Source organism: Apostichopus japonicus, chromosome 18, assembly GCF_037975245.1.
Source record: "Apostichopus japonicus isolate 1M-3 chromosome 18, ASM3797524v1, whole genome shotgun sequence".
NCBI lineage: Eukaryota > Metazoa > Echinodermata > Holothuroidea > Aspidochirotida > Stichopodidae > Apostichopus > Apostichopus japonicus.
The window spans coordinates 4036006-4050985 of record NC_092578.1 but is presented as its reverse complement, the minus strand read 5'-3'; the positions used below and the strand labels follow the sequence as shown (position 1 = coordinate 4050985).

At 36.1% G+C, this 14980-nt stretch overlaps 1 protein-coding gene across 1 annotated transcript in view; it reads right to left on the bottom strand.

The window, feature by feature from the left end:
• Positions 1-14980, bottom strand: part of LOC139958962 (sorting nexin-13-like) — a 41567-nt gene that overhangs the window by 24680 nt on the left and 1907 nt on the right. Inside the window, exons 3-4 of the mRNA XM_071956425.1 lie at positions 10753-10861; positions 9079-9168 (exon numbers count right to left, since the gene is read on the bottom strand). Coding sequence (XP_071812526.1) covers positions 9079-9168; positions 10753-10861 — 199 coding nt within the window. The remainder of the gene's footprint in view (positions 1-9078; positions 9169-10752; positions 10862-14980) is intronic.

Genomic DNA, 14980 nt, shown 5'->3' with positions numbered 1-14980 from the left:
AAAGATCAAAATGCTTTTCTTACTGGATTTCTGGAAGCAGACAGTATTCCCACTTAGTTTAGAAATGTAAAAGATAAATTCACACTGTCTATTAAAACTTCTCTCTCAATAACTGCGATCTTAACTTGATCTAAGATCTGGTTGTTTGAGTCATAAATCATAGCAAAGCTTTCTCCTCGAATGATTGATGAGAATGCGAGGATAAAAATGAAGTTTGTTGTAAAAGATCAAGTATGTCTTTACTGTATGATACACTGCAATTCAGAGAACAGGGTACACTGACAATGTTATTATAGAGTACGGTCTACCGTAGCTACGGAATCTCAGTAACTTACAGCCTTCAAATTACATATCTGAGTTTTTGTGCTTCAAAGATTTGTTTGAATTCAATTGTAAATGATACTTAAGAGAAAAAAAAGGAAAAAAAAGAAAAAAAAAGAGAAGTGTCAACAAGCCACTGTAGCAAACATAAACAGTGTTAGGTAAATCTGAGATCATCTGTTAGTCAAAAAGACTTAAAGTACTACGGACACCTAGCCAATTCGCCCCATATTTAGCACATTTGTTGTGCTGGGTAATCAAAATTTGTTGAATTTTTTTTTAAAGTTCCTTGTTTCCAAGATATACAAATTTGAAGCTTTGATCAATCTGGAAACTCATTAAATATGTGCAAACTATGACGTGGAGTGTTGTGCTCATCAAAATTTTTTATTTTAGTCCTAAATAAGTTAACATATATCATTTGGATAATGTAATGTTCCTCTTTTCAAAGAAGACAAATAAATATTTCTAAAAATCGCCTAAGGCCAAAAACCTATGTTCAGTGTCCTTGAAACGAAGGTTATAAAACAAAGGAATAACATAACAGAAAATCAGGCAGTCACTTCTGTTACATCATCAACATGCATAATTACCAGATGTTTAATTATGCATAAAACTAGAATTAAGGAAAGACTCGTAGAATGGTCAATCTTTGATGGATTTCCAATGCCTAATAGAGTGATTAGGACAATGTTGTTCATAGGTGTCCATAGACCTTTAATGAAACTACAGTTAATAAAAGTTCCTGTTAACCTTGTAAATACACAAATATTTTTTCTCTATTCAAATCTGGACCCAACTTTGTGGAATAGAAAATACTCAATTTCCCTATTTTTGTGAAAGCCTGAACTCAATACAATAGTTCAAGGACACTTGATATTAATAACCTTGCTTGATTTTTCTAGGGTAGAATGAAAACAGATACATCGCAGTGGCTTAAATGAGCTTACTCGTGGGAGGTAGTAGGGTAGCATTTAAGGTTTCAATGGTCAAAACGTAAAAATAAGGATCATGTGAAATCAACACAGGGACATTCACGATAGTCAAAGGTACTGTTGCAATATGTCTGAATTTTCCTAGCTATCTATCATTCATGAGCATCCCAGTGGATTTACAAGATTTCCAACAATGTCCAGATTTTAAGTTGGCCATCCACAGCTATATTGGTTGGCATATTGGTTTCATAATGTCTGTTGTCACATTAATGTTACAAATGTAAAATAAAGTATATGCTTTAAAGAGTGTACAAGGCAAGAAGTGCTACGTAACAAACTCAAACATTCTCGGATGTGAAGTCAGCAGAAAAACATGCCATAGCTGTCATGATCTGAATTTGGTAGTTCCGGAAAGAGGAGACATGGCTCTAGGTGTTCCAGAGATTGGGATAAAGTGGGAAAACATTTCCAATCATGTAATTTTGGGTAAAATGGGATAGTGCATATGTAGATTGGAGACAGGTAAGCTAGGAGAGAAGTAAAGATTTCAGGTACCATGCAGCCTGGTACATGATGCGATTTGTCACAGAACCTACTTCTTGAAATCTTTTTAAACTACTACAGTATACAGAATGGCCTGTACACATAATGTGAAAGATACCACCACTGTACCATCATTTTCTGCCCTGAGCCTGATAGCATCTCCTTTCGAATTAGCAGCCAGTTGGGAATTTCCTAATGCTAATACCTCTCTAGACTGTACTCCAATATCATGCTCTCAAATTAGCACTGGTATTGTCAGTACAAACAGTTCCTAATCTTGATCTGATAGAAACATGATATTCATTCTGCTCATACTGACAATACAGTATAGAAACACTACAGTATAGAAAAAATTGTCAAAACTGGGTGGAATTAGAATTAGCTTAATGAATATTCATTACTTTTCATGGTTGCTTGCTAGCAAAAATTCTGCCATGTCCATGAACCATGAAAAATACCTCAGATATTTCTTTGACATATAAAGCCAGCAAACATAACCTTAGGCAGTAGGCAAATATGCATAATCTGTATTTTGAGCATAAAAAGCATTATTTTGAATAATGGGCAGCTAGATGCACATTGACAAATTTACATGCACAGCAGTATTCCTCATGGGTCGTCTAAGCTTGGATCGTCAATAAACATATATTCTGACAGAATTTAATCCAACGGTCGATTGACAGGTTTCTTTGATCACTCAATTCATTAGGTGACAATAATTTTTCTTCCTTAAATTCAAATGTATAAATTGCAACACACTAGATTGCTATTGGATTTACCTAGTAATGTGATATACACATCATATTAAGGCCTAAGGTAACTGAGTTCTGACAGTCACACAGTATACTGTATATGAATCACAACCCTTTAGCATTCAAAACCACCTGCAAATCCACACACACGATAGAGTTGCTTTAGTGTTACAGGTACTATAGAGCAATAAATTCCACGTAAAGCATTGAAGATCTCCTGGTAGAGTACACAGTCACGCACTATTTTTAAAGCGGCCATGACCTACAGTATCTTAGCATGTTTAACTTTACAGCAAAATATGCTCATCAAAGAGAAAAAAAAGTAACTGTTAACAAACTGCTTTATTGTACAGTTAACTAAGGCAAAATTAGTGTAATTATATTTGTTGTTTAATGTTAGTGGGATGTGTTTTTGATCCTATTGTGGAGTGAACTTCTTCAGAGGCTGACTAAAGAAGAAACTGGTGTTATTATGATCTGAAGAATATTCGCTTTTAAAATAGTCTGTCTGGAATGTTTATTTGAGGCTAAAAATGTTTTAACCATATACATCTTCTGTATTGGCCACAAATTTTAGCGTGAATAATTCCTGAAAGTTTTTCACAAAATTGTTTTCCGGGAAGTTCTGTCTCTCTCAATGATTACTAGAGATCGGGGAGTGTTTCAGTTTATCCCAAATTAAATGTCTTTGTGAAGATAAAATTATTATATTATATATATAGTAAGTATATTTGCCTTCAAAGTTTGTTCATCAGTGAACATTATTCGGTCCCTCTTGCACATTTGGGGACAGTACCGATGATCTTTAACAATCATGATGTTGTTTTCACAGCAATCTTATCTCACACAACAGGATGGAGGCAGCCTGCAAACCTTTCCTCAATAAGTACTTTTAACTTAATACTGCAGTGCTTGAGCTTGTTGACATCCACCTGGCATTCACGTATTACTCACTCGGGTTGTTTTGAATCACGATCAATGTACTGTAGCCACGACGACACGCAGTCTGCCATTAGCCAGAGACGCCGCACGCCGTTCAAAAACGAGTTCCAAAGAAACGGAGAGATCTGTTCCTTGATAATTATGTCATCAGCATGTCAGAGCACATCTCAATTTAATTCACTAACCATTTCGCACCTCAGACACGTGAAGGAAACTGAGGGTACGGATTAGTTGGACAGATGCATGGAGAGAAGGGATGTGTATATTCTTTTTATGGTCAATGCTATAGGCAACAACAGTACTGTACTGTACAGTGTTTGTGTTGAATGATGTTTGTTTTTAATTTGACTGCATCATTTTGTTAACTGCAGGCTCATCTCTTAGAAGTACGGTAACTTGAGAGAAAGAAAATGGACCATGATCTAGTCTCATTGATGCAACTGTGGAATAGAAAGTTGTTGAAAATAGCAGTACTACTTATTGATGTAATGGTCAACAATGGTGGTTTGTTCTCAAGGCAGAATTCTTCCTTACAGTTAAACATAGAGTTAAACGACATTTAACAGTACACCTACTGTACTGACATTTTGCACTCGAATATCTTGCAACATATATGTACAGTATGGAATAGTATACTAAATAACCCCTTCAAAACAATGACATCAAATGTGTACTAATTAAGCTTATTTTTACTATGGTGATGAAAAAAATGGAAAAAAAAGGGGGAGGAAAATCGGGAAAAAAAATTTGCAAGTTAAAATCCACTTCATATCAGAAGGCTCAATTTACATTTTAGTTCACCATAATAATCATAATATTTGGGTTCTATACATCTATATTTCAACCATAACCAGAAATATTTTGCTCAATTTTATGCATGGAATGGTATTTTGAATAGCTCAGTGGTATCTATTTGAAGGATAACAATCAAACTAGTGTGGGTATTATTGCCAAGCCATAGCACTACACAGGGAATAAATTAGTGTTCAACGTTCGTGTAGCATTTTCTCATTGGATACTATACATCGTTCCTGTGTAGACAATTGCTATACATCATAACACTCGTATAGCAACTTGACCATTTTGTATATAAGCATTTTGCGATGCGATACTCGATAAATTATTCCCTGCTGCACCAGAGGTCATTTTCACAATGGTCTATTGTACAATTATCTAATGTAATTATGCCTCTTATAAGTAAAACATGGAAAATATCGACCAATTCTGTTTGCACCAACTTTTCCACGATAATAATTTGAATGATAAGAAAACAAATATGTATATGATCTTTCGTCAAGCAGTTTACTGCCAACCTCAAAAGTATTTTTTCCTCATTGAGACATTGAGTTGTCAAATTTGACACTCCTGGATGTCTAGACTCTTTGAATCTGTTTTTAAATGTGAATTCTGTTCCATGCTTGATGTTGAACACCAGATTGACTTTCCAGCACGCATGGTTTTGTTCGATATAGAAAATCTTTTCGAGCAGCAAACCTCACGAATGAAGCACTTAGGATACTACTGCATAATATTTCCACAGTACTGTACATCATCTTTCCTTTGACGATAATTCACAACTACGAGATGTTTGTTTGAATTCCCAACGTAAAAACAGTACTTTGGGACCATTAAGTTTGGCAGAAGAAATGGTATGGTGTGCCGTTCATGTGCGATATTCACCGACATTTCCCCACAATGATTATTTCAGGCTGTCGGGTGTTTGGTTTCAGTAAATCTATTGATTGATTTATTTTCTGATTTCACTTTCACTACTTTATTCCTTTTATTACTCTGCATGTATCTTACGTCTGTGCTTCTTAAGATTTTAATATAGTCTCGTGTAAAGTGCTTTGAGAAATTCTTTTTATGTAAAGTGCTCTATATCCCATAGCTTGAGGGCCGTTGGGGCGACATGATGACATGACACAAGCTTTCCACAATCATCAGGTGTTCTTACTGTATGAGCTGGTTGAAGTCCATTTCATTGTCCTGTTTTCATTGTCCCTGTTCCATACAGTTCATACTGTTTTCAGTGTCCCCATTTCATACTGTTCCATTCTGTTTTCAGTGTCCCTGTTCCATACTGTTCATACCGTTTTCAGTGTCTGTTGATACTGTTTCATATTGTACTGCTTCATACTGTCCCTGTTCCATACTGTTTTCAGTGTCCCTGTTTCATACTGTTCCATAATGTTTTCAGTGTCATACTGTTCCTACTGTTTTCAGTGTCCCTGTTTCATACTCTTCCATAATGTTTTCACTTTTCAGTGTCCCTGTTCCATACTGTTCCATGCTGTTTTAAGTGTCCGTTTTATACTGTCCCTGTTTCATACTGTTTTCAGTGTCCCTGCTTCATACTGTCCATACTATTTTCAGTGTCATACTGTTCATACTGTTCCACACTGTTTTCAGTGTCCCTGTTTCATACTGTTCCATAATGTTTTCAGTGTCCCTGTTTCAAACTGTTCCATGTTTTCAGTGTCATACTGTTTCATACTGTTTTCAGTGTCATACTGTTTCATACTGTTTTCAGTGTCCCTGTTTCATACTGTTTTCAGTGTCCCTGTTTCATACTGTTTTCAGTGTCCCTGTTTCATACTGTTCCATAATGTTTTCAGTGTCCCTGTTTCAAACTGTTCCATAATGTTTTCAGTGTCATACTGTTTCATACTGTTTTCAGTGTCCCTGTTTCATACTGTTTTCAGTGTCCCTGTTTCATACTGTTTTCAGTGTCCCTGTTTCATACTGTTTTCAGTGTCCCTGCTTCATACAATACTGTGCAGTAGCTTTGTACCAGTATCTACAGTACTGTCCAAATGACGACAAAAAAAATGCAGTTCAGTAATGCATCTGTACAATATAGGCCTACTGTACCAATGGAATTAGACAGGTTTGATTAATTTAGACAAGGCAACACTAAAAAAAGAAGAGAGGGAGGCCCTGATAAGAGCAGAGATATTTATGATCAGACACCATTAAAGGAATTGATCTTTGGTAATAAAAGACACCCAGTGATAGGCAGAGCTTTGTACCACCACCACAGTCTAATTGAGCTGGCCTCGTTCAAACATTTCAGGTAGATGAGAGCGAAGGAACGAAAGAACTTAAGAAGCTTCTTGTTTTGCTAAAATGAGGCTTGCATTTAGGTTCAACAATTCACGTATGGTGTAGACAGGTTGGCACATAGCTAGTCGTAATTGGCTATCATGTATCCGAATGTGCACGGATTGATTTCGTCCTGTATATTTATATTCAAAAGCACAGGTAGTTTGCCTGCTACTGCCATTCCACCTGTAGTTTGCAAATGGAGATTAATTTCCATCGACGTCTTTGTTTGAGATGGCGCAAATGGTTGGAGCGACAGGTAGGGGGGGGGGGGTAAGAAAGAGAGAGAGAGAGAGAAAGAGAAAACCTACTTAGAGCCCAACCTATCCAAGAGCTTCTTGAGTTATTTTGATCAAGTTTGAATAATTTTCTACACTAAAATCACATAATTACTGCATTTCTGAGCAAATTTTTTACGTTATGAAGTCCTCCGTTCATCCGAGATGACCCAAATTTTGTAACCATAAAACAATTTCTGAAACCAATGAAATCTCATAATTTAACTAATCTTAATCTAACTTTGATTTGTTTCCTACATGGATGTCTTTTCTTTGCTTACCAGGGCACTTTTGTTTACCAATGTCAACATAATAGTATTGATTAACATTTACAGCAATCGATAGCATAGAACTCAGCTACACCAGAGAATACAAGGTTAAATGTACTTGAGTTGTACCAGTACAAACACACAATGTTGCCAAAACGATTGAACAGCTTGTACAGTAACAGTGACAGCTTTGATTTTTGAAGACTAGCAATGTTCAAATGTATGGAACAGGAATATGTCAACCAAAATGACATTAATGTTAAATTGATTTGGATGTTTAAGGTTTTTCAGTCCCACTTTTGCCAAACTATGAATACATGTAAAGTACAGTAGACTTTCCAGTTTCTTGCTTTAAAGTCTTGAGTAAAGTTGTAAATTGGCTTTCCTCTCAGAGCATATAGCCACCTGAATTACTTAAACTGGAGACTGGAAACAAAAGAAGCTTCCACTAAAAAAAGTTCCCAAAAGATTGAACAAGTTATATACTTCAAATGTTCTGAAGCCAAGACATACTGAGACACAATTAGCTGTCAACAGAGAACCACAAAGTTCAACTGTGTTGAACAGATATATATACTGTAGTGCACAACATCAACAGAATGCCTGTATAAATACAACAGGAAATATCAATTCATGTTATATGTTTGCATACACTGCGGGTGGGTACCCGAGGATAGGTAAAATCTTGCATAATTTATTTCCAATGAAGCATGAAATAGGTTGAATAAATATGGAGCCATATGACACACAGCCAGGGTATCACAGCCACGACAATACTCAAGTATTTACCATCACAATGCCTTTGATTGAATTTCTGGGCAACGCGGCCAGCCGAGCATTTAAGAATTTTATGATATATTTTGATCTGCAATCAAAGCAATACAGATAACAACACACTTGGAGGTACTGTACTTAAGGACAGTGTTCAAGTTATGACAGGTCTGTATAGCTGTTACTTTAGTCAACCTGTCTGTCACTTCTGTAGGCCTCTATTTCTCTAATTTTAGAAGTTCCCTGGAGAGCATGTAGCATTGACAGCCTACCAGCAGCAATAAAGAGGAAACAAACCATTTTGAGAAAGATCATTTTACAATGAAGCACGACTTTTGTCAAGAGACACTGTGTCAAATTGACTTCGCAGTGTCAACAGCATAAAATTATTTATTGATCACATTATGTTTAAGCAGTTTTGAGCTATTTGCATGTCTTGTTTCCCGACCTATAGGGAAAACTATGGAGTCACTCTTTCATACCGACCTTGCAAAATTAAGAGGGGGACTTCAGCTTGCAAAAGTCGGCAATGATTATAACGCGGCTTGCAGAGTCGGTAATTACTATTATGGTTAGATTCGTCCAACACGGCAGCATACAGAAACATTGAACTCAAATCCAAAGCCAAAATGAATTAATCAGGTCACACATTAGGAGTCTATGCAGGCTAAGTTCTTCAATACCACCCTCATTCCCTTTCAGCAAACATTTCATTCTGTAGTCTCGATTCATAGACTGAAAATATCGGAGCAGTAGAGAGCAGGAAGAGCATGATGCTTTTTTGGGGAATTATGTATTGCTCACAGCTACAGTATGTTTTTATTTACATGCCCATAAGTACAGTTGCATAATGTACAGTTACCCCAGGAACTGACTGAAACTAGCAAATGGGGGTATATACCTGGTTGTTAAATTTGAAAAAAATTATTTCAACAGCAAACAAACGCTTTTGATCATTTTAATAAAAGTTTGAATAGACTCATACAAATGACATGTAATGGACTATTTCAAGGATGTAAGTGACTTTCACACTGCTTCCCCTGAAATGTTGTCATTACAATAACAATGATAAATGTATGACTGAACCATGAAAACACAGGTCAAGTTGGAGTAGTGGTTTGACATGAAGGTCATTGGGGGGGGGGGCGGTTCTGTTTCTCACCTCTTGGAGTTGCTCATCAATAATGCTAGCACCTGTCAGTCTCTTGTCACATTTTAACCTGGGAGGTTCACACTTCATCTCTTCAAATACCTGAGGAAAACAGTGAAGCCCAAAAAAAATCAAAATTGGTAAAGAAGAAAGTGGTAAATAAGGTAATTTACAGCTCTAGACAGTATGACATGCACAGCATATTAAAGGCATTGAAGACTCGTCCCAAACAGCCGCCATCTTTAAAAATTTAACTTTCCATTGCTTGCAAGTGAAGTTTTTCTCTTGTCACTACAAAATGCAGACAGTAATGAAACGTGATACCTTGTTATCTTTAGCTGGACCTGAGATGTCCATCGCTGTATCATTTGTACACTGTGCTGTGGGTATTGACCGCAGCTGTATGTACTGACTGTACACTTGTGTCTAATTACCGACGGTAGCAAGCTGTGTGTGTATTTTCTGGGATCGATGGTGGTGTCTAACACTTCTGTTATACCTCATTCGAAACTAGTCAGATTACCGGCATTAGACGTTTCTTTTTGTGCGAGTCTTCACACCCTTTAACCTGGCCCATTACTTTGAGTGTCTAAGAAAGTCATCATTATTGTTATCAATATGCTAGAAAGTCAACTATGGTCACCGATTCTTCAGATTCAACAAGCTTTCTAAGTCTGCAACCTTTAAAGAAGTTTTAATTATCTGATTGCAAACTCTTTCCATGACTGGGAATAATCTGAAGAGTCACAACCTCCTGGTTAAGGTTTTAGGCATTCCCTTTTTTTTTGGGGGGGAGGGGGGTAAAAGGGAGGGGGTTTAATAAGGATGGCTCAGCTAGCAATTTCTGTTAGGATTTTTTAGAAATTTACAGATGAGGGAAAGCGATATTATGTGTACTGTAGAACACACTACATTATACAGTACAGCAAACCCAAACCTGGGAAGTACGCTAACCTATGGTTTTTCTAAATCATTCAGTTCTCTGTTTCTACAATCGGTAAGATTTCCGGAGAGCAACTACATTTCCATGATAAAATAACATTAATCAATCCATAATGACTTATGTATGTAAAGTAAACTATAATCTCCAAATATAATATTATCTATACAGTGCAAAATCAGTACTTCCTTGTTTGCTCAGAGTTTGTGAATGTGGGTAAGTTAGACATTACAAACAAACAAACTGGTGCAATGTAACCTTTGACCTAGCTTACCTTAAATCCTACAGCCTGAACAGATACCTGAAATTTTTGTTGACCTTTGGCAAAGACATAATATATTGTAAGTGAGTTATATTATTATTATTATTACATGTTGGAAACCTCAATACCATTTGCATTCCAAATATTGGCAGCTCATCACTGTGGGTGTATAACCCACTCAACCTACAAACACCCACAGATCACTCATCACGAAAACGTGACACATTATAGGCCCTTGTATCATGCAGTCTTTGTAACACTGATTAATTTGGCCCTATGACAATCAAAAACCACAGAGTGTGATCCCCCATCACACAGTACCTAACCTATGGAATTAGTGTTACTTCCATGACTTACTAGTTCTAATACTTGTGATGCCCCATCACACAGTACATATTTGACATTTTGCGGCAAAACTTTCCAATGATCCTTTTAACCTAGGCCTAGGAACCTAGAGCTTCAGATGAATGTCTAGATTTTTTACCTGTTTGAGAGAAACTGGATAGTCTTGAAGGACAGAATTGGGGTTAAATTTGTCCCATACTGCAGAGGATTCATCAACGGCCTGTCGGTTGTACAGCAGTATCAACAACCTACAAAGAGAAGCGTGGAAGAATAAAATATATCATAATAATTAATGAAATTTGCATAAAACAAGTGCCTTGGAACTGATTTGATTTTACTGGGCACTATTAAGTGTTGTGCCTATGGTAACTAACAACTATTGTAACTAACCCTTTTTTGGGGGCTTCAAAGACATAACATTGTCCAAGAATAGCTTCTAGGCAAATCTGGTGAAGAGGTACCATAACTTGTTCAAAATGTATGTTGCTGATTTTTCACAACAAGTACACTTTCTCTTCCAGTAAAATAGCAATATTGCACTGTGTAGAAAGAGAATGAAATCAACCTATGTACAGTACTTTTGAAGAGAGAGTATCCTTTCCAATGCTTCAAAATCCTCCCACCCACCCCTGTCTACAGTGTGTTACATGTAAACATGTAAGTTTGGAAGGAACTTGGTCCCATTGAGCAAAAATTATCTTTAAAATCAGAAAAAAAGAAGTTTTGTACAATTTATGGGTTATGAACTATCACTTTGAATGCTACATTTACAATTTCCACCTCTGCAGTATTAAATCTGTCGCTAAATGTTGACCTTTTCCTTGTTGTTAGTTGTTACCTGTACAGTACCAGTGTACCACTGGATGGTCACTCATGCAAGTATTTAATGCTTTTACCAGCTCATAACAGAAACCTTGACTTTCAAACACATGTACAATTCTGCTTACATGGTACATCAGGCATACAGCAATACATTAAATTACTGATAAACCACTGAAGTATCCAGAAATTTTGTTTAGATCGATTAGAAGACATGATCCTAAATGCTTTAATTAAATAATTACTGTATTATCAATAAGCGCTATAGAATGACACAAGATACATGTTTAGTTTGTTTGCAGACTAAATAGTAGAAAACTGAGAGTTATATCCAAAGCTCAGAGGTTTATAAATTTACTAATTAAGGTTTTCATCAAAGTAAAATATCAACCAATATTTTGCCTTTTTGAAGATCTATATTATGGCTAAAATGACATAACTTATACAGCAATTGATGAATGTGACCTAATATGCTGAGTAAGTGTAAATACTGTAGATAATTAATTGAAACATATTGACTTATATTTATATACATCATGATCCTCAGTGTGTAAACCACTGTAAATCAATTTCATGAACATGATCCTGGTGGTCACTGAATGCTCATGAATATGTTAGTAGCCACTGAAGTATGATGCACTGAAGTATGACCCACTGAAGTTTGGCCCACTGAAGTATGACCCATTGAAGTATGACCCACTGAATTATGACCCATTGAAGTATGACCCACCGAAGTATGACCCACCCGAGTATGACCCACTGAAGTATGACCCATTGAACATTATCCATCACCAAGTCTCACCGATCACTTCCAAGGGTTGTCTACATTACTGACCCTAAAGAACAAACATGACTGGTGACCATATAAGATGCTAACGACTCACTGACGTATGAACCACACTGTACATGGATTAATGCACACAAACTTACATCTCTGGGGCTACTGTACAGTTTCCATGCTACTCTTTAACAGAGCTCTCCAATTACTACTCCACATCCAACCAACTGTACATAGTGTAACAGGTGGCTGAACATGCCACAACCACCAAAAAAAAAAAAAAATGTCTCTCCTTTTTCCATGAAATTTGTTTTATCACCAATGCATGATATTTCTTCAAAGCTTTTTGCAACCACAGATTACATTAGTAAAGTTCTATAATAATTTTATTTATTCATGGAAGTGCTAAATTATCACATCAGGCTTAATTTGCTATAATTTGATTTCGAATAAATTGCATGGTTTTATGATTGAACTCATTTAAATAGTGTTTAATAAGAGATATCAAATTAGTATCATCCTTTCACGTAATAATTATAATTCCGTTTCGATACTTCTGGAAGACAAACTGAATAATAAATCACACAAGTGGCATATTCAATTATAAATAAGCACTTTCATATTGAACTCTAGTTATTGAACCATCTCTTGAAATACCAGATGTACATGCAAGGTGGTTTTTGCATGTATTCTACTAAAATATTGATAATAATGCCAACACACAAAATATCAAACTTGTGATTATGCAGTCCAGTAAAACGGTAAGAGCCTAGATCCTGAAACCACATTGTAAAAAAAAATATACTGTAAGATACAGTGTACAACTGTACATACAAAAGGTAACTTGCACAATGGATAGAAAAATGTGCAGAAAGCTCTTTTAGATATTCCATTCACGCAATGCATTGGAAAACCTTTATAAAAAATATTTAGTCAAAGGGAGTCTATTCCTATCCAGTAGGGTTTGTGGCATTAAATATTTGCAATTTAATTTAATCATTCCTTAAACTTCAGCCGACTTTTTGTCAGAAAAATCACAGGAAACCGCCACTTTGGTAAATTTTGAAAGAGGCCCAACACAAAATGAAATATATTGAATTCACCATTTTTTGTTGTACAGATCTCTCTCAACTTGTTTTTTTTTCAGTATGCAGTACAGTATACATTCATACATATTCTTAGTTGATAGTGTATTTATTTTTTCTAAATACTTCTTAAATAGCATAATGTTTTAATCTGAGTCAAACCCCTGATTTTGGGGTTATACAGTAGCCTGGTGATCAGTATAAACACATAAGTTTAGCCATGTGATAAAAATTGAAATCAATCTTCAAAAGTACTTTACGCATTCCAAATCTTTGGAAGAGATTGAGGAATGTTGAATTGGATAATAAGATGCTTCAAGAGAGCCTGGATAAATGCTTTGAGGGTGTCAGTAAAATGCTTTGTTGAAGTCTGAACATAGAAACCATTATTTGATATCCCGTGTACCTGTGGGGGCAATGCTATTGACGTTTAAAAATTCCTGAAATGGACAAGAAAAGCCCATATTGGTTCATGGTTTATCTAGTGATAAAGTTTAGCTATCAGCATAAATTTATAAAAACCCATCTCCATTACAGAAAAAAAAAACTTTGCAATTATCAAAAAGAACAATTAAAACATTGAGGCACATGTGGCTCGATCATGTCATATTTATACTTGATCAAGTCTTCAGTCTTATGTGAGAAGAAACATCATTAACCAACATATGATATCTCTATTCTCTAGTGTTTACACAGGTCCAAAAATCGAGAACCGGGTACCCGAGAGCCGCTGCCCGTCGGGTATCCGGGGACCCGGAAAAAATTGTTTACCTTGTGTATCGCAATTTTCAAGAAATAACATATATATTGGATGCTAGAATAAATGAATTATATTCTCCACTGACTGGAATACTTTCGTTATTGCTGTTATCTTCGACCACATGGTAGCCTAACACCACACTAAGTCAATGGGAAAATCTTGCCTAATCATCGGTGTGCAAAAACAAAACAAAAATTCACACTTTGCATAGGATTCGTCATTCCGGTAATAAATTAGGAACCGGGTAGTCGCCTCGGGCGAGTACCCAGATATCCCGTGCAAACACTAGATATCTCACCAATGTGATAAGATTTTTTCTTAGTTGTCTGGAAAAGTTGTAACTTGTTCCACACAGTTATCACTATTTCTATGAAGACCAATGACATTTCCTTTGTTTTGTGTCTCCTTCATGATACCAGTGACTCAGTGACCAGAATACACCTTTTTACATGCACTATAGAGGAGCACACAATTGACCTTGAATTGATCATTAATTAGTATTGATCCATCAGTATTAGCTGATAACGTTTCATTCGGACTGTTACCATGGCATACAATAAAGACGAATGGCATCTAAACTGTATTTGATACACACAGTCTGTGAAGAGATAACAAAGGTTGATACTTTTAAGTTGTACCTGTACTAGACAAACATTAAAGAAAATCCAATTAGTTTGCAGTGCGATGAGTATCAAGAAATATCTTTGCAAAGGGTGCAGAAATGTAAACAAACACCTCTCAGGGTAAACTCTTTCTTTTGTTTTGATGTTTACTGGAAATGACCCATCATGAACTGTGTACAGTCACAACAAGTTGATTATATATAGTGAATCTATAGTAACTATAGTGGGGATAGGGGTTGGGGAGGGGAGGGGTCATACCATGTCAAATCACCCCCCAAAAAATTGAAGATAAATACACTACC